This window comes from Puccinia triticina, chromosome 5A, assembly GCF_026914185.1.
Source record: "Puccinia triticina chromosome 5A, complete sequence".
Taxonomy (NCBI): Eukaryota; Fungi; Basidiomycota; class Pucciniomycetes; order Pucciniales; family Pucciniaceae; genus Puccinia; species Puccinia triticina.
In genome coordinates this window covers 1,003,475-1,030,672 of record NC_070562.1, presented here as the reverse complement: position 1 = coordinate 1,030,672, position 27,198 = coordinate 1,003,475, and the positions used below count along the sequence as shown (strand labels likewise).

At 49.6% G+C, this 27,198-nt stretch overlaps 11 protein-coding genes across 11 annotated transcripts; 7 read left to right on the top strand and 4 right to left on the bottom strand.

Moving 5' to 3' along the window:
• Nucleotides 1-1,596: 1,596 nt before the first annotated feature.
• PtA15_5A113 (uncharacterized protein) lies at nt 1,597-2,461 on the bottom strand (the record flags this gene model as incomplete). Its single annotated transcript, XM_053168842.1, has 4 exons — nt 1,597-1,695; nt 2,237-2,268; nt 2,354-2,369; nt 2,438-2,461. The coding sequence occupies 4 exons, from the start codon at nt 2,459-2,461 to the stop codon at nt 1,597-1,599; spliced, it is 171 nt and encodes a 56-aa protein (XP_053020098.1).
• A 2,792-nt stretch (nt 2,462-5,253) lies between these two features.
• Nucleotides 5,254-6,525, top strand: PtA15_5A112 (uncharacterized protein; the record flags this gene model as incomplete). The annotated part of the gene is made up of 9 exons (XM_053168841.1): nt 5,254-5,430; nt 5,495-5,602; nt 5,692-5,718; nt 5,786-5,880; nt 5,944-5,973; nt 6,058-6,113; nt 6,191-6,252; nt 6,327-6,400; nt 6,483-6,525. The coding sequence occupies 9 exons, from the start codon at nt 5,254-5,256 to the stop codon at nt 6,523-6,525; spliced, it is 672 nt and encodes a 223-aa protein (XP_053020097.1).
• A 761-nt stretch (nt 6,526-7,286) lies between these two features.
• PtA15_5A111 (uncharacterized protein) lies at nt 7,287-9,241 on the top strand (the record flags this gene model as incomplete). The annotated part of the gene is made up of 5 exons (XM_053168840.1): nt 7,287-7,487; nt 7,575-7,704; nt 7,821-8,083; nt 8,149-8,357; nt 8,470-9,241. 5 exons carry the CDS (start codon nt 7,287-7,289, stop codon nt 9,239-9,241), a joined length of 1,575 nt encoding a protein of 524 aa, XP_053020096.1.
• Nucleotides 9,242-14,068: 4,827 nt separating this feature from the next.
• PtA15_5A110 (uncharacterized protein) lies at nt 14,069-14,705 on the top strand (the record flags this gene model as incomplete). Its single annotated transcript, XM_053168839.1, has 2 exons — nt 14,069-14,346; nt 14,456-14,705. The coding sequence occupies 2 exons, from the start codon at nt 14,069-14,071 to the stop codon at nt 14,703-14,705; spliced, it is 528 nt and encodes a 175-aa protein (XP_053020095.1).
• A 101-nt stretch (nt 14,706-14,806) lies between these two features.
• PtA15_5A109 (uncharacterized protein) lies at nt 14,807-17,887 on the bottom strand (the record flags this gene model as incomplete). Its single annotated transcript, XM_053168837.1, has 9 exons — nt 14,807-15,007; nt 15,179-15,519; nt 15,602-15,747; nt 15,815-15,983; nt 16,054-16,308; nt 16,379-17,343; nt 17,407-17,559; nt 17,634-17,776; nt 17,870-17,887. The coding sequence occupies 9 exons, from the start codon at nt 17,885-17,887 to the stop codon at nt 14,807-14,809; spliced, it is 2,391 nt and encodes a 796-aa protein (XP_053020094.1).
• Nucleotides 17,888-18,053: 166 nt separating this feature from the next.
• Nucleotides 18,054-19,350, top strand: PtA15_5A108 (uncharacterized protein; the record flags this gene model as incomplete). Its single annotated transcript, XM_053168836.1, has 8 exons — nt 18,054-18,100; nt 18,173-18,194; nt 18,249-18,283; nt 18,366-18,489; nt 18,568-18,669; nt 18,746-18,892; nt 18,958-19,070; nt 19,185-19,350. The coding sequence occupies 8 exons, from the start codon at nt 18,054-18,056 to the stop codon at nt 19,348-19,350; spliced, it is 756 nt and encodes a 251-aa protein (XP_053020093.1).
• A 540-nt stretch (nt 19,351-19,890) lies between these two features.
• PtA15_5A107 (uncharacterized protein) lies at nt 19,891-20,355 on the bottom strand (the record flags this gene model as incomplete). Its single annotated transcript, XM_053168835.1, has 3 exons — nt 19,891-20,022; nt 20,091-20,218; nt 20,301-20,355. 3 exons carry the CDS (start codon nt 20,353-20,355, stop codon nt 19,891-19,893), a joined length of 315 nt encoding a protein of 104 aa, XP_053020092.1.
• Nucleotides 20,356-20,886: 531 nt separating this feature from the next.
• On the top strand, nt 20,887-21,432 carry PtA15_5A106 (uncharacterized protein; the record flags this gene model as incomplete). The annotated part of the gene is made up of 3 exons (XM_053168834.1): nt 20,887-21,014; nt 21,085-21,156; nt 21,222-21,432. The coding sequence occupies 3 exons, from the start codon at nt 20,887-20,889 to the stop codon at nt 21,430-21,432; spliced, it is 411 nt and encodes a 136-aa protein (XP_053020091.1).
• A 1,481-nt stretch (nt 21,433-22,913) lies between these two features.
• PtA15_5A105 (uncharacterized protein) lies at nt 22,914-23,469 on the bottom strand (the record flags this gene model as incomplete). Its single annotated transcript, XM_053168833.1, has 3 exons — nt 22,914-23,124; nt 23,195-23,266; nt 23,342-23,469. 3 exons carry the CDS (start codon nt 23,467-23,469, stop codon nt 22,914-22,916), a joined length of 411 nt encoding a protein of 136 aa, XP_053020090.1.
• A 513-nt stretch (nt 23,470-23,982) lies between these two features.
• On the top strand, nt 23,983-24,437 carry PtA15_5A104 (uncharacterized protein; the record flags this gene model as incomplete). The annotated part of the gene is made up of 3 exons (XM_053168832.1): nt 23,983-24,037; nt 24,109-24,236; nt 24,306-24,437. The coding sequence occupies 3 exons, from the start codon at nt 23,983-23,985 to the stop codon at nt 24,435-24,437; spliced, it is 315 nt and encodes a 104-aa protein (XP_053020089.1).
• A 406-nt stretch (nt 24,438-24,843) lies between these two features.
• On the top strand, nt 24,844-26,050 carry PtA15_5A103 (uncharacterized protein; the record flags this gene model as incomplete). The annotated part of the gene is made up of 3 exons (XM_053168831.1): nt 24,844-25,219; nt 25,329-25,597; nt 25,667-26,050. The coding sequence occupies 3 exons, from the start codon at nt 24,844-24,846 to the stop codon at nt 26,048-26,050; spliced, it is 1,029 nt and encodes a 342-aa protein (XP_053020088.1).
• Nucleotides 26,051-27,198: the final 1,148 nt, after the last annotated feature.

Below are 27,198 nucleotides of genomic sequence, written 5' to 3'. Positions count from 1 at the left end.
ATCATGAAACTTGTCCCACTCTTCCCTATCTTTTGCCGCTACACAAGTCTCTGGAAGTCCAAGCGTTCTCCTCCCATGACCCTCCAAACTTATGGTCTTTGGGGTATTCTGGGCTGTATGACATGTGTGGATTGAACTGACCTTGGAAAACAGTATGCTCATTCAATTCAATTCCACAGAATCCAAGCTCTCTGAGCTCTGGTCAATATGCCTCGGCCAATCCAGCTCATGCATCCAATCCTCATTATGAGGACATGGATATGAAGCCAAGATGGTCAGCTATATTGACCCTTCAGGGCTTCAGCAGAGGCTTGTTTGTTTTTGCTGTGTGGAGGACAAAAGGAAAAAATGGCATAAAAAGCCACAAAAGCCCCAAACTCTCAGGCAAAAAGTATGACATAAGTCATAAGCCTCTCCTACAGAGAGTCCCTTTGGGACGTGGGGGTCCCCCCCCCCCCCTCCATTTGAGAGGCTTAGTTGGGCTAGAGATTGGTAGCCGCAGCGCACCTGAACATGACCTTCCTAATACCCGATATACCTGCGGGTATTTCTGAGGCTGCCCGTGGACCGTACCCGCCGGGTAGGCCGGGTACGGTCCAGGCAAAGAGGCGTCCCGGAGCCCTATACCCGTGGGGCAGACCGCGGGTATACCCGGAGAGGCCGGTGTTGTAGTGTGGGGTGGACAAACTCCACATTTGGAGTATCTGGAGACAAGAGGAGGTTGGGGAGGAGACTTGTTTTTAGTCCCAACAGCCAGGAAGGGGGGCCAGCCCTACTTTGGAGGCTCTCCGAAATACTTTGGAGTTTTGCGTCCGCCGTGTACACCACCGGTGCAAAAAAATATTTTGAAAACCAATTTGAATGGTTTTCAAAATATTTCCAATACACTCAGTCCTGGACGTCCTGAGGAACGAGTCGGACTAACCATTTTCAGATATTTTTAAAATATTACCAGAACCACCTCAGGTGGTTCTGAAAATATCTCAAAAACTGATTTGGTCAAAGAAATATTCTTGAAACCACTTCAAATGGTTATCAAAACCAATTTGTTTGGCTGACAAGCGTTGAAAACCAATTTGGTCGGCCAAAAAGTTTGGAAAACCAATTGGGTTGGCCAAAACGTTTTGAAAACCCAAATTGGTTGATCAAAAGGTTGCAGAAACTATTTTGGTTGGCAATTTGGTTTGAAAAATCAAGATTGGTCACCCAAATGGTTCCTAAAACCATTTTTGTTGGCCAATCCATTTGGATAACCAACATTGGTGAGCCGAATGGTTTCAATAACCGTATTTTGGCCATTAAAACATTCTCATACTATCTTTGGTTCCAGGAAACATTTGTGCAAACCAATTTGGTTTGAACAGTTTCGAGAATCCTTGCATTGCAATTAACCTAAGCACTTAAATACATAAACTATGTACATACAAAACTACTGCTGGCACCACGCCAACTGGCCACCCTCCAAGCAGAAGGGCAGCGGGCCAACGGCCCCGAAATGGTCAGCCCGGCGGCGGCAGGCTGGCCAGCAAACTGTGCAATGATCTTGGCCACCTGGGTGTAGAATGGCGCGGTTGCATGAGGCAGCCACAGGGTCAACTAACAAGAACTTAAAGTATGTTGACGTTCTGCGACTCGGACAAGGGCGGCGAGGGCTTGGGCGAGCGCGGCGTTGTTGAGGCCCAGGGCGTCGAGGGTCTGGATGTACTGGCGCAGGTCGGCTTGCAGCTGGACGGAGCCGGGGACAGAGACGGTGACTCGCTTGAGGTGCTTGCACAGCAGCCTGGCCGGTACTTGTCAGCTTCCTCCGGCTCGTCTTTGGACCAGAGGGGGGGGGAGAGACGTATGTGTGGATGCGCAGGCCGATCTCGCCGTAGAAGACGTCCAGGATCTGCCGGTTTGAGCGCCCGACGAGCGCGCTCAAGAGCGCGTTGAGATGGGCAACAACGGCAAGACAGGCGCGGGTCGGGCTGGGGCCGCGCTTGGCCGTCCGCCCGGGATCCTCGTCTTCGGAGGAGGAGCTGGACAGGAAGTCGCGGGGGTGCTGGAGGTCCAGCAGGGTGCGGTCCAGGAATCCAACGAGCTGGTCAATGGCAAGGCTGAGCCTGTGCGCCGATTCCCAACTTGGGTTTTCAGGTAATCCTTCTTTGCCTCAAAGTAGTTCTGCGAGGAGACAATTCTGTCTCTGGTCAGTGGCCTAGCCTTGGCTCGTGAAAGAGTGGCAGTCGAGGGAACTCACTCGGAAGCCTTCCATGTAGGCCCATTGAGTATCTATGATCGGCCAGACGTCCATGAAAAAAAAGCTGTCAGAACTTGCACTTCAGTAACAGCAATAACTGCGGTTGACAGAACTAACCAGTGTTGACGTTCATCTGATGGAATTTAAAGGAATTGGTCAGTCTTTAAGACAGGCTTTGAGTGTATTCAGTTCTAAACTTACAAATGCAGCAGCAATGGAGAACATCGGGCTGATCTTGCTGAAAGCGGAGTAAACATCCCACTGCGAGGTAGCAGATCAAGTCAAGAAACGGTGTGAGCTCAGCAATCTTGATGAAAGAATAGACAGCTAGGGACGAACAATCTGGGCAAGCAAAGAGGAGGAAGAGAAGAAAGATGTGCGATGGCCAATGCCTGGTATGGAATGGTGGAGAAGAGGGACAAAGGTCATGAAGTGATCAAGATGGAGGCTAAGTCTCCGGTCGGAGGAAGCAACTGGGGGATCCTTCCAAGTGGCCGGTCGGATAGTCGCTGCGCGGCCCGCAGTCCCCAGCTTGCCACGTTTGCAGTTGTCAGAATGCCTGCCCATGTACTGAAGGATGGTTCCAAAAAATATTTCTGGGAACTTCCATTGGTTCTGGGAACTGCTCTGCTACACCACGGATGCACTAAAAGTTTTCGGATGTGGTCCGAAAATAATCTACTGGTTTTTGGAAATTTGGAAAAATATTTCACAAGCCTCTTTGAAAATATTTCTTCACAAATTCATTGGAAATAGAATATTTCCTCCAACTTTTACTGGAAACAAGATATTTCCGCAAACTTCTCTAAAAAGTTGGAGAAAATATTTTGTTTCTGGTAAAAGTTGGAGGAAATATTTCCTCTTACCTCATAAGTCCTCAGAAATATTTTCCTTGACTCTCAAAAGTCGAGAGAAATATTTTGAGAAATTTTTACTGTTCATGGTGGTGTGGCAAGATCCCACAGAACCTGACAGTTGACACACTGCAGGTGGTTCGTGCAGGGTGCTGGTGCAGCCCTTGCGAAGTTGCGACCGACCGGAGAAGACTTCACTCAACTTCTGTCAGGCAGGCTGCTTCATCGCACATCCCTCCAAGTCCTCTGCTTTATCCTCCCCATCTCAAGTTGCTCCCCTGCGAAACACTCCCCACAACTCATCCATCACTCGGGTCTGTTACTTTTCTTCTTTCTTCTGTGAATGCAGTCGCTGTTTGCTGATGTACCAACTGGGGTTCCATGATGGGCTTTGCCCGACTAGCCAAGAAGCATGTTTGAGTGTTACACGGTAAGGCTGACGGCAAAAAATTGCGCGCTGCCGATAAGATCTTAGCTCAGTCGGCGGGGCGCTGGCACGTTGGAACCAACCTATCGAAGTCATCCGAGTTAAGATGCCGTCAATGGCTAAACAAGTGGGGGTACTCAACCCGCCAAGCTTACCGTCTTTGCATACATCTACAGGTGTGTTTCTGCCTCAGCTTCGACCATCTGTCTTCTATTGTGGTTTCCCCCCAAAGCACTCACTCATTTTTTGCGGAGATTTTCCCGCCCGCGTTTAATGCAGAGAAGTCAGACTCTCAGGACTATATCAAGGTGTAGAGCTCAGCCCCCTTGCTTTTGCATCCCTAATTTTTCGCAAGGACCGGGCTCTCTTGGGGAGCGATCGGACGTTGTGCCAGGATGTCGATGAAGAGCGAGCAGCTCTGCCAACCGATGCCGAGGTTACAGCAAGGATTGCCGAGATCAATGCCAAACGAAATGACAGCAACACCAACAATGATACTAACACCAACGCTGATGCTAACGCCAACGCTGATACTAGTATCAATAGCGGTCTAGAATGATATTCCGATCTCCCCTTTTATTCTAGTATATATCTTTTCTGTTGTTCTTTCTATTTTCTTGCTTGCAATGAAAATAATCCGGGCTTCCCGTTGGGATGATGCCGGATTGATATGTGTAATATTGTTGAAAATATTATGAAATCCAGGGCAGTTTTGAAAATGTTTCACTCGATAAAATTGAGGCAGCAAAATATTGTGAGCAATAAATTTGGTTCTCATGAATATTTTGTCCAACAAAATGTGGATATTGGAATATTTTGCATTATAAAAATGGTTTAATAGAATATTTTGTGAGATAAAACTTGGTTAACAAAATATTTTCCTGGATATGTGGTGGGATTCGAGATATTTTCCCAAAAATTTTGGTTTTCTCATCAAGAATATCTTCAAAAAAATTGTAAAAACCACTCGGAGTGGTTTCTGAGATATTTTCAAAATATTTGGGGGGAAATATCCCGGAAAATATTTCCTAAATTTATGCAAAATATTCCAGAAACCACTCAGAGTGGTTTCTGAGATATTCTCAAAATATCACAAACGCGGATGCTGTGACTCGTTCCTGGCGACGTCTGTTCTGAATGAACTGGAAAATATTTCCAAGCCGGATTCCATCCGGCTTCGGAATACCTTTTTGGTTTTGATGACCTTTAAACCAACCATTTTGGTTTCCAGAACCAATCCCACAACATTTGGGAAAAAGTTGGGAGATTGGTTCTGAAAACCAAATCTCTTGGAGGACGGTGGCCATTCTCTCACAAAATGGTTTTGGGAACAAAATTAGTAACCAAATGGGTTCCCAAACCAAATTCAGACCAATTCGGTCCCAAAAACCACTATCCAACCAATTTCATTCTCAAGACCACCTCGGAAACTTTTAGTGCACCCGTGGTGTACCTTTTCTTCCTTCCCGTTTTTACATACACAAGAGGTCCATAGGTCCTTCGGTCAGGGACTTGGCTGTCAAACATCCAAATGATGATAACCGGTTTGACATCTGTCTTCATGAATTTGTCTCGCAAATTGGCCAATTCACACATCAGCTGCAGGGTCATTGAACCAGTCACTTCACCATTGACTCCTTCGGTCTGTAAGGGAAGGGCTACATAAATATATGTAGCTCGAGCAAGAAATCCGTGTCCCCAAGTTGCTTGCCACGATATTTTCCACTCAACACAAGATGAAATTCGCCACGGTCGCTACCTTCGCTGCGTTATCGGTCCCTGCCGTAATGGCCACTACTCATACAATGTGCTACAACTACTTCCTGCAGAAAGATGGATGTGTTTTTTCTGCCGCAGCACTTGACCAAAGATGTCCAGCTCCGGCCAAGCAACACAGTACTCCAGTCAAAGCTGTGAGTTCACGGCTTCGATTCATGCTTAAAAAATGACATCTGAATTCTTATTTCCTGTACACAGTTTGCTATGGCTTCTAACTCTCGAATGGCTAAGCGCAGCGATGTCGCCGTTTACAAATCCGCCTCCGAATCCCACGAATTGGAGCGCCGGTATAACACCACCAGACCGGTTTGCCTCGTGTTTTTCCAGCACTCGCTATCGCTTTGCCAGTGTTCCCTCAGAGCGGGATGTTGATTTTTTGCCCCCGGTTGATTCAGAGCTTTGCGGTCGCTGGTGGTAACGGCGTACGTTCATTCAGTCTGTTTCTTGCCTCGCGCATCCGAGACTTGATAAAAAAACATGTGTTTTCAGGTTTGCGGTTACTACGATTCGAAAAAAGAACCTGGTGTATGTCTTTGGAGTGGAGTCCCTCCTGTAACCGTGCAAACAGCTGGATGGCTCAACGGGTGCGCACAGGTGTTCTAAACATCGCAACAAAAAGAGAAACTAACCTATCTCGAATGCTTTAGTGCGAAGACGTCCAACTGCGGGAAGAGAGTGTGAGACTCAGTGACACGCTGTCAAGCTTCATATTCATCTTTCCAACTGAGGCAGATCATTCACACATCCATTCGGGCTTCTAGATATATCCAGAGGAAAGGGCAGCCCAGCACTGTCAAGTTCGTGAGGGTGCTTGATGGTAAGTAAACATGACATGTTTCTTCTAAAGTGATGATCGACAGCCGAGCCGTTCCTTACTGTTGCTGCGTCATATAGGCTGCGATTTCGGCACCACGAGACCTGATCCGGGATGCTTTGATATTGCTGTTACTATTGCGGTGAATTGCTCTTGGCTCACCACCCCATAATTATCGAACGTTGTGAAAATTTACTAATCCATGAACTATCTCAGCTCTTCAACCTATTTAACCCCACCTATGATGAACAGAGAGCTGGTGAACTTATTGGAGGCATTACTTGGGACTGGTGCGTAAAGCCTTCCGTTGTTCAATTTGTTACAATCTCACTCAGTTTTTGAATAATTTTTGTCGCTGTTTTTCTTACACAGGGACAACCTGGACAACACCCATACTCAACAGGCCCCGGTCTGAGGAAGGCTTAAACTGGGCTTTTTCAGCGTATCCGGCGGGTTAATCCTCCTAGCAAAGTAATGGTATCAACATCATCGCTGCTCTCAGAGCATCGTGTCTTTCTTTTAGTTCAATCATTTTCCTGTGCTCGGTGTTCGTTTACGTCCCGCCGCATGCTCCACCCTCGTTTCCCGTCTGCTGTTTTAAATTTGAGCGACCATGTTTCGACTGAAGTTAATCAGTATTTCTTTTTGATGGCAATGTTTTATACGTCTTGTTTGAAAACAGAGCTCCATTGTCTGCAACTTGAGATTCAATAGAAACGCGATATCTTCCTGCTGCTGCCAAGATACCAGCACCCTTTTTCCTGAAAGGAGAAAGGGGAACGATTCCACAGCTTTGCCCTCTCACATTTTGCTCTTGAAAACTGCCAGTTTTAAGATTTATTTCACCAATTTCATGGGTGTTTTTCCTATTTTACCTGTGCCTCACCGGAAGAGTGTCAATGTTCATTCATCCTGATAGGAAGGTTATGATTTCAGTGTTCCGAGCTATGGCTTCCTTGTATTAAAATCGCGTATTGTTTTACGAATGGCTTGGTTGTTTCTCCAGGGAAGACTTTAAACAGCGGGCCAGCTTGGAGAGTCAAGTCAGCAAGCACAGCACAGCGAGGAGAAAGCTGAGTCCTGCTTCCCAAGTTGAAACTCGAGTCGACTCAAACCGAAAACCATATAACTGAGTCATTGACCAGCTTTCTCTTGACCATCCAACATCTCCTAACGATGTCTTCTCATCCGCACTCAAACCATCCCCTCTATGCCTTCCTCCAGTCCGATTCGAGCAGGCCTCGTGGCCCAGAGAGCACTGCTCGGGGCGAGCGCATCGCTACTGAGGGGACCGACTCAGACAAAGCGGGGGCTGATCGTACGCTCAATAAGCATCTGATCTCTCTTCTCACAACCATCCAAGCCCATTCCACCCAGGTCCGTCATCTCGGTTTCCTTATCTTTCCTCGCTAGCTCACCAGGCGTATTTCAAAGCTAAAAAGGCAAACATTGACTTCATCCCAGCTCGATCAAATGGTCAAACACGTCAACTCTCTGGTCAGAAGAGTCGAATCCGTTGAAAGTATATTTAGTGATGGTCAAGAGCAGATCCAACAATCTGTAGGCGAATTCAGATCGGACACCGAGAAAATAGGTGAGTCTAAGCTTAGAGAAGCTTCTCTGCGATGGCTCGTGAGAAAAAGCTTCCGACGGGCTATCTCTGGATAAAAATATAGAGCTGAATGCGCATAATGTGCTTACCCGACAAAGCTTTGCAAACCGCCGACCGAATCAATCTCACCCTTCAACCTACCCTGAACTTGTTCACGGATTCTCTTACCACAGTCAATCGGCAGCTTGAAACCGTGGGCTCACAAGCCGTCCGGCAGAGTAACATCCAGGATAACCAGGGTCTGCTCCTAGCCAAGCTGGAAAAAGACGTCCGTTATCTAACCATTCAAGCTAACGAACAAGAGTCGCGCCTGGCTGCCGACAAGAATGAGCACATGCAGATGATGTGCACTCTCCAAAATGTAAGCGTAACAAACTGGCGTCGGAACTGCCAAACCGAGGTCTTGATGTGTACTTGCGTGAACAGGAATTCGATACCTTGAATTCATCCCTAGCTCCCATCGCTCTCATGGCTCCTCTCTTACAAGCTTTCCTGGAATCCCAACTCCGTTCGTCTTCGAACTCTAAAGAACCATCTGGATGGTGCAATACTTCTTACGGCCAAACAGAGGTCTTGGAGAAGACGGTAACCCGACACTCCTCAGCGATCAACATGAGATCTTGTGCAGAAACTAGGTTAGCAAGCTGCAGTAGTATGGCCCCCTGCCACATCTGATGATATTTCATCTGGTTAGAACCATTGACCTACCTTGGATGCTGCGTGCCTGTTTGGGGAATGGTTTTCAAGAAGTTTGAAGCGGCCAGAAACTCAGGCTCATATACCGAAACCTCAGGTCGTGAGGCCGGATTCTTCTGTTAGCCTGGGCAAGGTTCGGGTAAACAAGCCCTTGGAAGACAGTGAGGTAAATGTAGTTCAGCGGCCTGTCCAGAATGAGTCGGATGATACCCAGATAACTCGCAACCAGGAGCCGGGTGATGTTTCCAATAAAGTTGAGGCGGAGCAAGAACCAACGACCACACAAGCCAGTGAGAACCAGTTATACACGAAGGGCGAGGTACATGGACGGCGCGACGAAGTAGATGAGCGGCTGACAGAAAACTTGCAAAGACTCCCCAGCTCTGTCGCGCGGAAGTCGATGAGTAGAAGGAGGAGCCAAATACGCCCGAATTCGACCCAACAAGAAAGCAACACAACCGACCTTGCCTTTCCGAAAGCACAATCAAGAAAACGGACCAGGTCGCGCACTCCTACAGGCCTTGATCAAGAGCACATCGTTCGATCCAAGTCAATCTCATATACTCAGCTACGCAAAATCTCTTCCCAACCGACCGCGCTCGATTCCCCTGGTGGCACTGCTATTCCTCAAGATTGCCATCAGAGTTATCGTCAATCGAATCAAGTGATTAAACATATCCAAGCGCATTCAACTCTTCATAAGGTCCGTACTCATCCTCTTGCGAAAGATCAGGATGAGAATGTAGCTGACTTCCAACACCGTCTCTCCCATCGCGCCTGCTCCTTCTTGGCAATTGTACGGCCGGTATTGCCCATCAATTGATCCCACCCCCTGGATGTTGATATTCACACATGATGGATCTGTTGATTAGAAACCTCCAAAGAAGAACCGGAGGCTGTTGCTACTAGAATAGCATGCATAGACAAAGCTGTGTGATGCGGACAATCCATTCTTATTCCCGCAAGTTTCTTTCTTACCTGTGTCTTCAATCCATCACTTTCAAATATCGCGTTTTTTGTAAGAAAACTAGGAGCCCTGCACGCTGTTTGCTATACACCACAGGGGCAAGTGCACTTCTGGGAGGATTCTCTGAAATAATCACTCTGAGTTAAAATTACCGAAGAAAACCTGTGAGGTTCTTGCCTATTCATACCCCCCTCCGTGAAGAAATCCGGATGGATTTAGGACGATATATCCTAGGTTAAAATGGTCACATTGCCCCTACCCCTCATGCATCAAAGTACTAGAGTTGCACAAGTACCTTCTGTTGGGGCTGGTGTTTCGTCCCTAGGAGGCACATAGAACACGATTGACTTTGGAGAAACCCCTCTTGGCTTGCTGATGTCTCTCATCATTGACCAAGGGGGCCAACGGAGGCTGATACTAAAGTAAGCTTAGCAGACTTAGCCCAAGAGACTGTCCTCCTGAAACATTCCACAAAAAAAACCGAAGATCAGAGCACCTGTTAAAGGTGATGTTTTAACCTCAGTACTTTCAGAACATGTCACCTCTTGCTTTTGCCGGTGAGACGAGTCTAACCGGAGGGACTTCATTCGGGCATGCAGCTGACAAGGCTGCAGCAAAGGGGAACCAGTCAAAAGCTCCGTATCAAGGACTCATTGATCTTGCCACTTGTCAGACTCAATGTATACACTTGACCGAAATACATCTATCAAGTTAACAAAGTCGTGTACCGCTCAGGTCAACCTTACAAATTCCAGTTGGTTGGGCATTAGGTTAGATCATCCACTGACCGTAATTCTTATCCTCCAAAATACTCGGCATTTGGTATATTTTCTAAATCAAGTTTGTTCACTCTCTCATCAACTCTTACCATCATAATCGTAACCGGGAAGAATAGTCTCTTGGTTGGCAGTTGCGAACCAGTAGAGACTGAACAAAAATGAGATGGGGGGCAGTCTTTCTTTACAAGATTTTAGGGATACTAATTGTCGTCAGTGGCCATGAGGAATTGATGTTGTTTCCATGTGAGCCACCTTCGGAACCCATGCCAAAGCCATTGAAGAAGGACGACATTAACTACCAGGACCTTAGTCGATTCCTCGCTGGTCAACCCAATGCCAGTCCATCTTTATCTCGAACAGACAACGAAGGCCACTGCGCAGCCGTCCACAACACTGAAAAAGGCTTCCCATCTATATCACGGCTTACACAACCCACTGAATCTTATGCGACTCATACAATCGCGCCTCGGGAAGGTCGGCCAGTGGGTGATGGTTTCCATTTGAGGGAGCAAACAGATCGACTACTGAATGCTGCTACCAATGGCATGTCACCCAATGTTGAATGGACCCTGGGTCCATCTGGAGAGGGTTCAATTCCGTTTTCTGATTACTTTCAAGGACTCGAATCGACTACCAATCTTCATGGCCATGACACACCATCCTTACAATTAGTGCGCTTAGGCAGAGAAGTAGGAACACCTAAAGAATCACAAAATTATGCGGAATTCTCTGTATCATCTCACAAAACCAGTCTAACCAGTTTTCCAATCCTGGCCCAACAAGAACGTCTGAAAACTGCACATTTTTCAGAACACCACAATATTGGCTCCACAGCCAACAAAGAAGCTGTGAAACCTAACCATATGCTTCAAAATTTTGTACCATTAACAAAATTCAATTTTGAAAATGGGTCAAAAAGAAGGATTGGGGATTCATCGGTCTCCTTCTCCCCACCAATCAAGAAAAGTAAGCAAGAGAAAGCTGGATTAACAGCTACATTCAAAAATGCTGGAGAATCTTCAATGAAGTTCAACACTTACTCCCCAAGTATCAAGGAATCTTCAAGAAACACTGATCAAGCTCTTCAATCTTTTGAGCTAGAAAACAAATTTAATAATGAGAGTGGTTTGGAAAGAAAGATTGATTGTTTACCAGATGCTGTGTTGCCACTACCAGTAACCTTTCAACTCCAAAACAGCAAAGCCAAAATAGTTCCATCTGCTTATTTGGAAGGTAATTTGGGCCTCAAAATTAATGCAGAAAATTCAGTGAGTCAAACCCCAGTTGTACATTTTCTGGCATCAAAGGAAAAACTTCCACAGATGAACTCCAGAGTTCAAACTACAAGTCAAACAGATCAGTCCACCTTGAATCAGTCTGCTGTTTATCATGGAGATCATACACCAAAATATTATCTCCCAAGATTGAAATTTGATAGAAATTGCTTCCCTCCTGATGATATCAGAACAAATTTTGAAGAAGATAAACTGAATAAAATCAAAATATTGATTTATAAAGCTGCAAGAGATCAAGATAAAAGTATCATAAAAAAGCATGAATTTTATGAGACTCTTTCTCAATTCAGTTTGAGCTTGGAATCAAATCCAGCTAGAAAATATAGAAGAAGAGAATTTGATATTTTATATCAAATGAAACTTGAAGTGTTCAAAGAGAATCAAAATGTGTGGTATGAATATTGGAAAGACAAAGCCAACATCTGTGTGGAAACATTAATTCCAGACAACCTTGATTCAAGCCCTTTCAAATCAATTCTTGAGAAACTTGTAACACCCTATTTATTTTATGCTGAAATGATTAGAACAGTCATACCTTGGTGCTGCAGGAAAACTGAAGAATCCAATTCAGTAGAGTATATCAAGCAATCAGATGCAGCCATTATTTCTTTTTTAAAAACATCACACTTGATCACCAAGAATAACAAATCAGCTTATCAGGCAGATCATATACCAAGAAAGAAGATGTATGAAGTATTGAATTCATTCTCAAACCAAAATGAAAACTCACAATTAATGACCCTTCTGTGGTTTTTTCTAGAAAATTGGATCAGACGTAACAATCATGAGTTATGGAGCTATGCCAAAACAAATTATGAAGCATCATTCAGACCTGATTTTAAGGATTTCTTCGACCATCTTTTTTACTTTTCAATTGATAGGATCACTGAAAATTATAGTTGCATAATAATTTGAAGTAATACAGCTTTCTTTTTTTGCATTTTTGATTTTCAGATATCATTCCACAAGTTCCCAGAATGATTTTTTTTATTAAATGTCTGCTTATGTTCCTGATTATAAGCCCACAATTGCATAAATATTGTATATTAATTATGTGCCTTGCTGAAATCTGCTTGCCCAAAACTGAACTCTATCTTCAGGGACTTGACACCTGTTCAAATTTTCTTCTCAGGTTTGCTTATAACTCATTGCTATACTTCTACTTCTTTTCAATTCCAGAATTTATTCTTTTCAAAGTTCTTTCTCATTTGCATAGTTTAGCCCTTTATGTTGCCTCAGTTAGATTGATACATACAAACTTCTACATATTCCTTCAATGTGCTAGCTGTCTACTAACACAGTGTGGCTCACTGAGAACCCTACAAGAGGCATCCAACAGTGTTCACTCTGAAACTAGGGGCTTGTGGTAAGCTAGCCATGGCGCACTCTACATTTGGGTGGCCTAGCAAGAAACCATATCCAAAATGTGTCCAGGTTTTGCGCACAAGAGTGCAACTTTCCCCAAACTCAACAACATCCCTCAAGACTTTGGGCCCCCGGGGGGTAGGCTGAACTTGCAAAGCAAGCCTCTGTCAGGAGGGACTTACACTGTACCTCCCCACATTGGCACAGCAAGAACACCACTTTGATTCCTTTTTCATAGAGTTATCTTCAAAGCTGGTGAACAAGTGTGGTTTTGTAGGGCTGATAGCATCCTCTGAGAGAAAGCTACACAAAAAAAACAACCACCAAATGTGCACACAAGCTGCAAGGTACAGTGGTCAAGTTGACCACTGCTTGTAAATGCAGATGTTTGGTGATTTTTGTGGAATTTCTGTGGGCAAGAATGGGTAGTTACTTTATGTTGCATTATCCGCACAATTTGGGTAACATAACAACCCTTGTTACCCGCAGCACCCCATTACATTATCTGTAACGGGATCTTTGCTGGCCCTGTGTGTAACGTAGCAGCTCTCTTTTTGAGGTTGTTACGGCGCGTTATCCACTGGATAACACGCTAACGGGGCAAAATAGGCTCTTTCCAGCTCAAATATTATCAGGTATCTGGCGCTCTGCAGGCACCAATAACATAACAAACATTAGTATTTGTCTCTTACATTGCAGGGGCAACGTAACACACTGCTGTTACAAGTAACTGTAATGGTAACAGCTAAAAAATGTTATGTCACTGTTATCCGTAACACAAATTGTTGCAGTGTGTGTTGCAGGATTTTCATCAAACACTTGAAATTATGTAGGTTGGATGGGAAAAATCAGGCCTACAACCAAAGCTATTTTATTACAAAGAATGTCAAGGGGACAAGGAATTATAAAGCTACAAAAAACCCCTTCCAGCCAAACTCAGATTCTTGGCTCCACAAGAAGGGGCATTAATAGCGCGCAAGTCCCTCCTGCGAAGGGCTGTCGGAGGTTTGCTTTGCAAGACACAAGCCCGCAGCAGCGAGGGAGTTTCCATGAAAGAGGAGAACATCCTGCTGGAGAGCAAGCTGGAGATAATCCTGATCAATGATTTTTTACATGAAAATCATATCACACTAATTACCTACTAAAGACCTGTGACAGTTGTCCTGCTCAAGGAATAAGTATATGTCACAACACATCCGAACAAGAGCCTGAGACGAGCAGAGATACCCTGACGCGGCCGCACCATGGTCCGCGGAACCCGAGTGCTGCTGCACGACCACCACCACCTTCGGCAAATAACCGAGCGGATAATCGGGACCGGCATTGACATCCTTGACCGGCGAAGGATGGCACGGATGGTGGCCGGCGACGCCTCCTCCGCGGCCGCCCCCGATGCCCAGCGGCTTGCCCGGCTCAGCCGCAGGATCTTGAGTGGCGCCGAGCTCGATTGCCCCGAGTTCAAGCTCGCCGCTTCTTCTTCTGATCTATGGAGCGCGGGTATGGTTGAGTTCTTGGCCAACAGGTGCGCAAAAATACACAAGTTTGATTCTTTCTCTCATGACTAATCAAGAATCGTGTTGACCTTGTCTCTGTGTGTTCGTTGTGTGTGCTTTGTGGCCGGGAAGTAATAGATGGACGGCAAAAGAGGCTGCATATAAGGCACTCTATCCGTACCACGAGGTCCGCTGGAAAGAGCTCAGTCTGCTCAAGGGCCAGCCCGGCCAGCCCAAGAAACCCGTCCTCATCTTCCACCCCCATTCACATATCATTCTCCATGTCAGCCTCTCCCATGACGGGCCGTACACCATTGCTTCCGTCCTCGCTACGTCTTCTTCTTCCTCTCCTGATTCTCCTGGTCATCATACCCTCTCCTCGAATTAGATAGTTTGCGTTGGTGTATTATACATACATTCTATTATTGAGTTCAATGAATTAATGCTGAGGTACAATAAATGATCGAGCGGCAGAGAAGGCACTGCAGCCTAATCGAGTTCTTCAAGCCAAGCGCGCCGCTCTCGATCTTTAGAGACAGAGGCTGCAACAGGACGTGCGACGGGGTGTGATGCTTTGGAGGCAAGGTCGATGCTAGCAACAGGCTCGTAAGGATGGGCACCCTTGGGCGAGGGCTCGAGCAGCTCGTCATCCGCGGGCAGTTGGAAGACGTTCATGATTGGCTCCAGCAGCTTGAATCGGTTGTGGGCGGCCAGCTTTCCTGATTGGCCTCCGGTGGTGTTCATCATCAACTCATCCTCCTGATCATCAGCATCGTCATAATCATCCACCTACAAAAATCATAGTCCAAACCGAATAAGCTCTCATTAAAACTGACATCTCAGGAAAATAGAAGGACAAACATGTTCGGGGAAATCGTGGCAACTGAAGTCCCAAGTCCGTCTCCATCGAGCCCGCTCGCACTGGGATCTCGTCCACGAAGAAGCATACGAGAGCGGCTTGAAGATCGACCAGGTCCAGATGGTGATGATGAGGATGGAGACGAAGGTTTTGAGCCGCGCCTTTGAGCTCAGCCGACTCGTCGCAAAGTCGAACACCGTACAGACTTGGAAGATCGCGTAGTATAACGATGGGAAGTAGTGGTGCAGAAATACTTGTCGACTCATCAGGTAAAACGGCAGGTAATGGGTCGCCCAACCTACAACTAGATATGCCGATATCCCATCATATTTGATCACATTCACTTGAAAAATACATTCGTCAAAGTAGATATCAGAATCAAGATTTGAGGTTTTTTTTTGTCCGATGGTGATAGTTCAACATACGATTTCGAGCTTCGCCATGATAACCTCTCTTGATCCTCAAGATCAACAAAGTTTTCGAGAGCAGATAGAAGAGGATAGCGGCGGTGGAGAGCCACCAGATGAAAGGGTTTCCGATGAGATAGATCTGTCGATGATCCTTAGCCCAACTGAGGACCGAAGAAATAATCAATAACTGAAGTGAGAGCGAGAAGAGAGAGCGCTTAAAAGACTAACAAGTTCATCCCACGCTTCAAGACCGGCCACGAGCTCGGCCTCGAGCTGTAAGAGTGGTGCTGGACCAAGGCTTTATTGGTCTGCCACATGACCGTCTGGAGTTCCCAGAACTTAGCCCAGAAGCTTGGCCGATGGTAATTAACCTTGACCGCGTCTTTATCCTGATCCACTACCGATTGCTGATGTAAGCCGGATGCGAAAGGCCGTGTCGACGGGGGGGGGGGGGGGAAAGGACGTACATAGGGGATGGTAGTTCGACTCGATGTACCACAGCGAACTGGCGAGGGTCGGGTTCCGGTTACAGGTCACCTCCTGCTGCCCGAAACCCCAATCGGGCAGCCGGACCTTGTGAGAGAACAGGTAGCAGTTCTGGAGCGAGTGGCGCAGACGGAACTTGGTCCGGAGTGCCCGGACTTGGCGGGCAGAGATTGGGTCCGCTTTGACGTCCGACTCCTTACTGACGATCTCGATTATCCATTCGTCATTTGCATCACCTGCAAAAGGTCTCGTTGAATAATAATACTAATAAAAACAATGAATATCTTGAGAGTGTTTGCGTCTTACCTGGATAGTTGGGGAAACCGTACCCCGAGACTTCGTTCTGATAATCCACCTCGGATACCGAAGGTCTGATATCATGGGTGTGCAAGCGTTTGTCGGTCAAGGGATGATTGAGACGAATGAAGGTGGAGCCATTGACGGGCACGCGATTCTTGTAATAAAAGTCGGGAGGTTTCCGGTGGATGATGTCGAGGTCGTCGGCGAGTCTGCCGAGGACGGTCCACAGGTTATTTTCGTCGTGATGTGGATAGAGTGTGATCTGTTGTTGGTGGGACCCGGTGGGATAGAACTGGGCATGGGAGTGGAGGTATCCGCCGAGGGTGTTGGTATGTTTGATGGTGATGTTGGAGCCGATGAGGACGTCGGCGAAGGTGTCGGGCAGGGTGTGACCGCGGAGGGTTTGCTGGAATTCGGAGCTCATGAAGGCGTCGCCGTCGCCCGAGCCGGAGAGGACGGCGAGATGGATGGCGAAGATGGAGATGTAGACGAGCAGGGGGAGGATGGCGAGACAGAGGAAGCGGGCGAGGAAGGAGCGGATGAGGATGGGGAGGGGGATGCGCAGGTCGCCGAGCAGCTCCCAGAGCTGCTTGATGGTCAGGAGTCCGACGGCGGTGATGGTGAAGAGGCCGATCCATTTCGAGGAGAGCACCAGGCCGAGACTGAGGCCGGTGAGGGAGAGCCAGACCCACCATGTCCGCGTAAAGGTCCGTTTGGAGTCCTCGTTGCAGAAGCCCGTGTGGAAGAAGATGGCGAGGGCGGTGAAGAAGAGCAGAGGTGAGTCGAGCAGGATGAACCTGGACTGGACGATCAGTGCGTTCTCGAAGGTGAGGAGGAGGGCGCCTAGGGAAGCTGATAATGGGCGTTGGTGGAGCATCCTCAGAGTGAGATAGGCGATCGGAACGACGGCGACGCCGAGCAGTGCGGGCACGAGGCGCATCTGGAGGTACGGCACCCGATCTGAATAATCACTGTGTATTGTTGGTCAGGGACAGTGAGTGCTGCCCCAAAAGAAAAAAACGAAGAGAGTCTACCTTCCGATCTCTTTGAACTCGTACGTCCCGTCATACCCACTCAGCCAGCCAACGAGTGCGAATAATAGCTTGATCAGGGGCGGATGGACGTCCATGAAGAACTCCGAGCGGATGTATTTTGAAGCGAATCCGCCGAAATGGACTTCATCGAATCTATAAAAAACAAAAAACAAGAATCAGTATCCTTCCTTGCTTCCAAGATACCTTTTTGATCAAGGGAGACGGACACTATGCTTGCTGGTCGTGAGATCTTCCAGCACCTGACGACTCCCGCCAAGAGGGTGAGTGCGATGATGAGGAGGGGTTCGAGTGGGTGGTGTCGTGCAATCAGCTCGAGTCCGCCGCCGAGTGAGCCGAGCAGCGAGTGCCCCTGCCGGAGCTTGTGATGCTGAGCCGGATGCTGCTGGTGTTGCGGGTCTGGTGGTGGTGGAGGTGCTGGCCATGGCTGGTAGGTTTTCCTTGCCCGGAGTGGTTCGTCCATCCTTGGCCTGCCCACCCGGGCCGGCCGGCCGGCTCATGTGCGCCGACACCCCGGCCTGGGGTCTGACTCATACGTAAGCCACCCGGAGGGAGACCCCCTCGAACTATACTGCGTCACCCGCCAGCCAGGAGAAGACCACCCCCAGGCTCAGCACGCACCAGCCAAGATGACCTCGATCGGAACTGGATACGACCTATCAGCCTCAACCTACAGGCAAGCAAGCCCCTCCTTGTCCTTCTCCTATCAGCAAGCAGCCCACTGACTTGCCCTTCCTGCCGTATACAGTCCAGACGGCCGAATATTCCAAGTCAGTCCTCATCCACCTCACACTCAGCTATATACACTGACCAAAAACTACTAGGTCGAGTATGCCAACAAGGCCGTAGAAAACTCAGGGTCAGTCACATCCAAATGAAAAACCAAACTCACCGGATTCTGGACTGAAAAAAAAGACATGCACGGGGTGTGGCATGATTAGGACGGTGATCGGGCTGAAATGCAAGGACGGAGTCGTACTTGCGGTCGAGAAATTAGTCCAATCGAAGCTATTGGTCCCAGGGAGCAACCGAAGACTACGGACGGTAGACCTCCACATCGGCCTCGTAAGTCGGATCGAGCTGAACAGGGAGGGGAAAACAAAAACCAGAACGCTGAACTAACTCGATGATCCAAATAACAAGGCAACGGCCGGTTTATTGGCTGATGGAAGACAGCTAGGACATCGGGCTACAGCAGAGGCCGCATCCTACAAGCAAAACTACAACGACCCGATCCCGATCAAAGTAGGAAAACCCATCACTCGACCATCTCCCCTCCCCTCGACCTGACGATATGTCTGCGCGTGTGTGATCTGTCTAGAAACTCGCCGACCGGATGGGCCAATTCTGCCAGGCATACACCCTCTACGGGAGTGTCCGTCCCTTCGGCATCTCGGCGCTCATCGCGGGGATCGACAAGGACGGCTCGCCCGACCTGTTCTGCCTCGAGCCTAGCGGGGTCTTCTGGGTACGCACAACCCACATTCCATCTAGAAGAAAAAAACACCTGTTCATCTCCTCCTCTTGTGTCAGGGTTACCGCGGCTGTGCGATCGGTAAGGGACGAACTCTCGCGCGAACGGAGATCGAGAAGTTGAAGTTGGAAGAGATGTCCGCGCGTGAAGCGGTCGAACATGCCGCCAGAATGTCAGTCCCTGTCTGATCACCCCCAGCACCCGTTGACGAGGAGACCCTCCCCTCCATCCACTCACCACTCATCGCATCCTGTGCTTTCTTTCTCTCCGTATGCGTTGACGATAGAATACACATGGTCCACGACGAAGTGAAGGACAAAGACTTCGAGCTGGAGATGTCGTGGATCTCGGTCTCTGAGACTAACTCCAAGCACGCCCCCGTCCCTCAACCGATCATCGAGGCCGCCGAGGTCAAGGCTAAAGAAGCCCTCTCCTCTGAAATGGAAGATTGATTCCGATGAAAAATTTACAAGAACTAAAGACAAATGTCTCCTGTAATATGATTTCCTTGTCCCTGTTATTCTCTAAAAACTATTAAATCTATAAAAAAAGTCGGGTGTATGGAAGTCATTGGAGATTGGGCTGCATACGGGGATTTCATCCGGTTGACAGGTTATGCATACGATCATAGCACAATGGAGTGCGTCATTTCGGGTGGTAATGAAGGAGGACTGCATATGTGCTGTTCATGGGACGAGGCTCGGAGCGGCGTGGGCCTCCTGAGCCATGCGGCGTGGCTCAGGAGGGCGAGTTTGTCCCAGTCCGCCTGCATGAATCTGTGAGGCAAGGTGGCAACGGGCGGTGTCGGGGCATCGGAAAGGTGTTTGGGATACTTAGGGAATGATCTGATAATACAGATGATTATTTTTCTTTTAATGAAAATGGGAGAATCTGAAGGAATACAACTGGATCATTGAGAGCGGAAAGACAAGAAGACATATAAAGTATCTACGACAGGGACTAATGAGAAATGAAGGGGAGGGCGAGATAGGTTATGCGCCAAAGCCGTAAAGGGTTCGGCCTTGTCGCTTGAGGGCGTAGACGACATCGAGCGAGGTGACTGTTTTCCGCTTAGCGTGTTCGGTGTAGGTGACCGAGTCTCTGATGACGTTCTCGAGGAAGATCTGCGCTCGAGATGGAATGGTAAGTTGGATGAGGAGAGGATGAGGGTGGAATGAGAGAGCAGACTGACTTTGAGTACTCCTCGGGTCTCTTCATAGATCAGGCCGGAGATACGCTTGACTCCCCCTCGACGAGCAAGTCTTCGGATGGCAGGCTTAGTGATACCTTGGATGTTATCACGCAAGATCTTGCGGTGACCTGAGGTGAGAGGGGAAAGAAGGATCAGTCAGTGTGCATGAGGGATGGATGGAGAGTGTAGACGTGGAGGGGGTCAACTGACGCTTGGCACCGCCCTTGCCGAGACCCTTTCCGCCGCTCTTTCCGCGTCCAGACATGTTGAGATAGTTTTGAAGTGGGGGTGAGGGTTTGGTTGTGTGGGGTTGTGGATGGGTTGTGTTGGTTGAAGGTGGGATGAGGGGGGGGACAGGGAGAGGGAAGGCCCGGTTTATATAGCCGACGAGTCCCAGGGGGAGAGCGGACTCCTTTGTGCCAGCGGACAAGGGAGAAGCGTGTCCTTTGAGCGCCCACCAGCGCGTCCGACGCGAGCTCCGGGGATCCCAGACGCGTCTGCAGGGGCGCGGGCCAATGAGAGAGCTGCACGGGCCCAGGCCAGCTTCCTATTGGTCAGCGCCACCCGCCCACTCGTCCTCTCTGAGTAGACGGCTGCACACGGGCACGCCGGCCTCGAGGCCGACCTTCCGAAATGCACATCCACCACACTCGGGCGGCAGGTGGCGCTCGGCTGCTGCTGGCTTATATAAAGAGCCTGGCTCTCCGTGCCCTTCCATAGCTCCACCACACCACAGCACACCCACCCACTCCACCCTACAACACCACCTCCACCACATCCACATCCACTCATCCCAATGGCCCGCACTAAGCAAACTGCCCGCAAGTCCACCGGTGGAAAGGCCCCCCGGAAACAGCTCGCGGCCAAGTCGGCCCGCAAGTCCGCCCCGACAGCCGGCGGCGTCAAGAAGCCCCACCGATACCGGTAAGCTCCCCTCCTCCCTTCGCACGCACACCCTCCGGTCCTCATCATCCTTCTCGCCTTGCCCCGGCAGTCCCGGAACAGTCGCGCTTCGTGAGATCCGTCGGTACCAGAAATCCACCGAACTGCTCATCCGCAAACTCCCGTAAGCCCTCCACCCCAGCCATGCCAACCTGTGCCAGCCTGGTGACTGACCTTATGTGCTGTTAGTTTCCAACGTCTGGTCCGAGAAATCGCCCAGGACTTCAAGACCGATCTGCGCTTCCAATCCTCAGCCGTCATGGCCCTCCAGGAATCCGCCGAGGCCTACCTCGTCGGCCTCTTCGAGGACACCAACTTGGCTGCCATCCACGCCAAACGTGTCACTATCCAGCCCAAAGACATCCAACTCGCCCGAAGACTGAGAGGCGAACGATCATGAACAATCTTGGTCTCACGGTTCCCTCTCTTTTCTGTTGATTTTGTTCACTTGTCCTCTGCCCTTTCGAAGTCCATGTATTTGCTCTCTTCCTGCTTGTTTTCTTCTCTCTGTCACCGCCTTTTGTTATGGAGCCGAGTTTTGTAATAGACCCCAATCACATGATTCTTGAATGTCCCCTTTACTTTGAGCATAGTCAATAACTTCAATCGCCCCCCTTCTTGTGGAATACACTTAATGGAACAAAGCTGGCCAGAGAGTGTAGCTCGGAGGCCCCCCGGTGTTCAATTGTCCTAAAGACTATGTAGTCAGCCAAGCTAGCAGTGTCCCGCAACGAACATGGCGTATGACGTCGCAGGATCGCACTCCCAGTCAGAGAGGCCGAGTCAACTGCCGGAAGCACGGCATGTAGCTCCTGTGAAAGCGGGCATACTTGCTAAAAATGCCGCGAAGGCAAACCGAGAAAGCAGGATTTATCCCTGCCCCATCTCACCTTGCCTTCATTGCGCTGCCCTCTCAGGAGGCTCTCTTTCTTTTTTGCCACTTGAGAGCTGGGGCTCATCCGAGGCCAGAGTCGTACGACTGGAACAAAAGCCAAACCCTGGCCATAACTTGCGGCCGAAAAGTAATCAGACAAGCGCTGCAAGCCCAAGAAAAAATATGTAGATTACAGTGGTTGCGCTGACCGCGCCCACGATCCACCGTGTGTTTGTCTTGCGTTGTAGGGGAGTCGAACCCCTGACGAGGCCATGGCAAGGCCCCAGTTTACCGCTAGCCTAACAACGCCATGATTACGCACCTCAAAAAAAACCGAATAATATTGGCAAAATGGCTGAGCCGACGATTCTGGCTCTGCAGAGTCTGAAGACGTGCAATAAGTGGGTCGTTAAAGTGTCGGGATTTTCGATCGCCTGTACACCAAAAGGGTCCGCAGAAAAAGCTCTCCGAGAGAGAGGGAGGGTCCAAAGCTGCTTGAAGCCCGCACGTCGGATGTCCTGGGGACCGGGCGCTGCAAGTAGTGGAAACACATCCAAGGAGGCGCCGAGTGCTCATTTCGGGGCTCCCCGGGCTCAACTGCCGCGGCACGCGCTATCAAGCGGGATAAACAGTGGGACTGTATGGATGAATGGTTTGCACCCGGGACCAAGAAGTGCGGGTATGATTACCCGCGTCGGGCGGTGCCTGTGACTGCGGATTTCACGGCGCTTCCCGAGGCCAAACATGCACCCTAGCATTTAGTGTTGAATATAGATTATGGAGTAGCGGCTCCTTGGATGCTCCAACAGGAACAGAAGACGCACGGGGACATGCTGGATGACCAGACAGCAGCCACAACAAATGCTGAACAAGCAAGGGTGTGGTGTGTAAATATGTAGCGGGGGGACATTTCAAGTTTCAAGTGAGATGACGCAAGGATAAGTAATACAGGCTGGATGGACAAAGAAGAGACGAAGAGACAGAATGATGGAGTTTTCAGAGAGGGTCTACGATCGTTCCCCTCTTAGTCGCCGGGCGAGCTGGATGTCCTTGGGCTGAATGGTGACACGCTTCGCATGGATGGCGGCCAAGTTGGTGTCCTCGAAGAGGCCGACAAGGTACGCCTCGGCAGATTCCTGGAGGGCCATGACGGCCGAGGACTGGAAGCGCAGGTCGGTCTTGAAGTCTTGCGCAATCTCACGGACAAGGCGCTGGAATCTGTGCGCGCCAAATCATGGTCAGGAGGCCATTCATGAAGCTGTATAGTGGAGGGGGGTGTAGCACTGACGGGAGTTTGCGGATAAGCAGCTCGGTGGATTTTTGGTACCGACGGATTTCGCGGAGGGCGACTGTTCCGGGGCTGAAAGACGACACCAGACAGCAAGCATGTCAGGATGAGGGACTCTGGAAAGGCGGAGGAAGGAAGGATGCGTACCGGTATCGGTGGGGCTTCTTGACGCCGCCGGCTGTCGGGGCGGACTTGCGGGCCGACTTGGCTGCGAGCTGTTTGCGGGGGGCTTTTCCACCGGTGGACTTGCGGGCGGTTTGTTTAGTGCGGGCCATTGAGATGCGTGGGTTGTGGGTGTGGTGGGGGTGAGGAGTGGTGGTAAGTGGGGGTGGTGCTGGTGGGGGTGAGGCTTGCTTGGTGGGGTGAGCCGTCGAAGGGGCGACAGGCTGCTCGTTTTATAGCCGGGGAGTGTGTCTCCGGGAGAAGCCAACTCCAGGGGCGATCTGCAAGACGGGTGCACGAGATCGGGCGGAGTTGGGAGGCAGAGGCCAGCTGTCCGGCGCGGGGTCGGGCGCGAAGTCCTGACCAATAGGAAGCCAGCATTGGGGGCTCCCGAGCTAGCTCGCGCCGGCTGGGGCAGGGCACAGACCCGGCGGGGTTGCCAATCGGCCCGCGGCTGGGGCGACAGGGGCGACAGGGGCTTGGTGGGATCGCTGGGGGCAACATCAGCCCTATAAAACACCGCTCTCTCGCCACCTTCACCCTCCTCATCCACACCTCCACCCATCCAGCACACACCCAGAACCCCTACCCCCCACTACCACCTCTCACCAACACATCAACCCAACATGTCTGGACGCGGAAAGAGCGGCGGAAAGGGCCTCGGCAAGGGCGGTGCCAAACGTCAGTCCGCCACCATCGCACTTCCCCACTCGGCATCCCTCTTCTAACGTCTGCTCCTCCCCCATCCACAGGTCACCGCAAGATCTTGCGGGACAACATCCAAGGTATCACCAAGCCGGCCATCCGAAGACTTGCCCGTCGAGGAGGAGTCAAGCGAATCTCCGGGCTGATCTACGAAGAGACCCGCGGGGTGCTGAAAGTAAGCCCTCGCCGTCTACGCACATCCCCTCCGCTGCAGCGTCTGACGATTGCTTCTCACCGACCCCAGATCTTTCTCGAGAATGTCATCCGGGACTCCGTCACCTACACCGAGCACGCCAAGCGGAAAACGGTCACCTCGCTCGATGTCGTCTATGCCCTCAAGCGACAGGGCCGGACACTCTACGGCTTCGGAGCATAACCAAAACCACTTCGCTCTGTCTCTGTCTCCAACTCTCTCTCAATCCGCTTTCTTGTCCTTCCGTCATCTTGTATTCCCAGTGATCGTTTTGCATGCCTAGAAAACAAGTAATCTGTGCCAGTACTACTTCAAACAACCTATTCATGAGTGCTTTTTGAGTCTTTCGGGACCCTCCCCGCCACAATTACTCGAGCGGGTGCCTCGCATTGTGACCCGGCCATATTTACGGCGGATGTCGCTATGGAAACTGGCAGAATTTCCCGCGGCTCTCCGCAAAAGATAGGTCTCCAGGTCGACCACAATGGGTCCACCACAATCTTCCACAAAGATATTGAGGTTTGTACACACATACCCTCAAGTCATCCATCCGGACTACCGTAATCATTGAAACGCAGAATACCCGGACATGCGCTGCTCACTGATCACTCCGCACGAGATCATCGACAACGGTGCCAAGATCGAGCCGGCGATTCCGATAGTCATCCTCCTACGAGCGGGCGTGCTAGTACCGGTAGCGGCGGCGAAGCTAGGAAGCTACCACGAGGTGTTCGCCTCTTTCTTCCAGAACGGGCTGAACTACAAGAAGCTCGCAGACAAGGACGGCCAGGATCTCGTGCTCGAACCCCACGAACATCTCGTCCTCAACCCGGCCTCGTCTCAGCTTCCTCCCAAGCTGCAGCTCGTTAGCTTCAACGTCATTGAGCTCCCAGGCTTGGAGCCCGTCGAGTATCCCTCCCACGAACTGTTGAACGAGTCGGTCGGACTACTCATTTCAGGAAGTGGTCAGTCTCTCTCAGCGGAGTTTACGAGAACCATTTCCGGGGTCTACATAATCTAAAAAAAAAAAAAAAAAACACCAAACCCCTTCGATCAATGTCGCCCGAAACACAGCATCGAACGCCTATGATGACCTCAAATGGATCGACGACCTGGTCGATTTTTCGGGGAAGTTGGTCGCCGAATACGGCCATCTGAAGCTCTTCGGGATCTGCTTCGGCCACCAAATCTTCGCCCGAGCGCTCGGCTCTCACGTCGTCCGCAACCCGCTGGGATGGGAGTTCGGGATCTTCGAGGTCGCGCTCAGCCTGCTCGGCCAGTCCCTCTTCGACTACACCCACGCCCACCATCCTCAACCCGACCTGCCATCCCCATCGCTTCTCGTCAGTTCATCCCCCCCCTCTCTCTCTCTCTGTAAGTCCCATGCTGACCGGAGAGGTGTAATCGATCAGCGGCTGCACCAGGTCCATCGAGACATTGTGGCCAGTCTCCCTGAAGGCACCCACAACCTCGGCACGACGCCAAACTGTGCCGTCCATGGCTTCGTCAAACTCGGCCCGACCTTCGACCCCACACAGCTCGACTCGCCGGGGAAAGAGCCTGCGAAGCTGGAGGAGCATGTCCGCCTTCTCACCCTCCAGGGGCACCCCGAATTCACCCTCGAGATCCTCATCGACTCCCTCAATGCTCGCACTAAAAACGGATCCGATTGGGCTATCGTCGACCGCAACTCGTTCCGCTACGCCAAAGATTCTGCCGCTAGATTCCCCAAGCCTCTCGACCATCATGGCTTCTTTATCTCCTCGAAATTCCTCCAGATCATGCATATCCTCTAGTCATCTCTCTTGTATGTTTCCCTCCCTTTCTCCCTGACGTGGCCGTTTCTTGGTGGAGGGGCGGTGTTTTAGTCATGCTTCGTCAACTCTGGTATCCCCTTTCCTTTCCACTCTGTGCCTCTGTAACCTTTACCTTGTTTGTTTTTCCCCCTGCCCCATATAATCATGCTCCCTCTACTCACCCTTCATAATCAATCCTTGCCATACCGACATAGCTGGGGGATCGGATCTGCACAACCTGTGAAGCACTGTCGAAAATTGATGTAGATACATTCTTTTCCACTCAAAGCATTCACATTCATCAAGTTTTATTATTGATCATTGTAGTTTGTATTTGGGACATTGGATGAACCTGGTTATGACTGCACCACAGCTGCAAGAAAAGTTTCTTGTTACCAATGTCAAAAGTTTCAAGGTTTCAAGTGGTGTTTAAAAAGTTTTCTGGTTTGAGTTTGGTTCTAGGAAAGGTTTTTGGGGTTGAAAAGTTTTTCCCAAAAGTTTCACAGTTCTAATCACCAGGAAAAAAAATAGTCACTTGATGACAAGTGACATCTTGCCAGCTCCAGCAGGCTACCCACCATCTATCCACCATCTTGAAAGAATTACAATGACTGAGAGATGTTTATTCCTAGTTAGATAACTCTCCTAAAGAGACAATTGAGCAGTTGAATGAAAAAAATATCTTAGATATTCACCTAAGAGCAGGTGATTGGCCAACTCTCTACTGGGATAACTACTAATGTAGAGAAACAGAAAAACCAAGGAGCTAGCTTGCTCCTTATTTTTTAGATTGATAGTGCTTGATGGTCTCTGTATTAGCAAACTTCATTAGCAGCAGCTCTCTAGCTTGCTCTAGAAAACATAATGTTTCTTACATGGTTGTTAGCGTACAGCTAGTTTGATCCGTCTTTCTTTGTGTTGGTGAAACGGCTGAGTAGTAGCACAATGTTTTTAATGTTCCGCTCTCCATTAGCTCTTTGTTTCATTGCTGCCAAGCTGTGGAAATTTCCACTTACCAGGGGGTTTCAAAGTTGGCCAGATGCGACTTGCATGCACTTTTGCAAGTCGGTGTTCAAGTTCATTCTTGAACACCGAGTTGCAAAAGTGCATGCAAGCCACACTGTACTACACCGCCTAAGCCTGCTTGA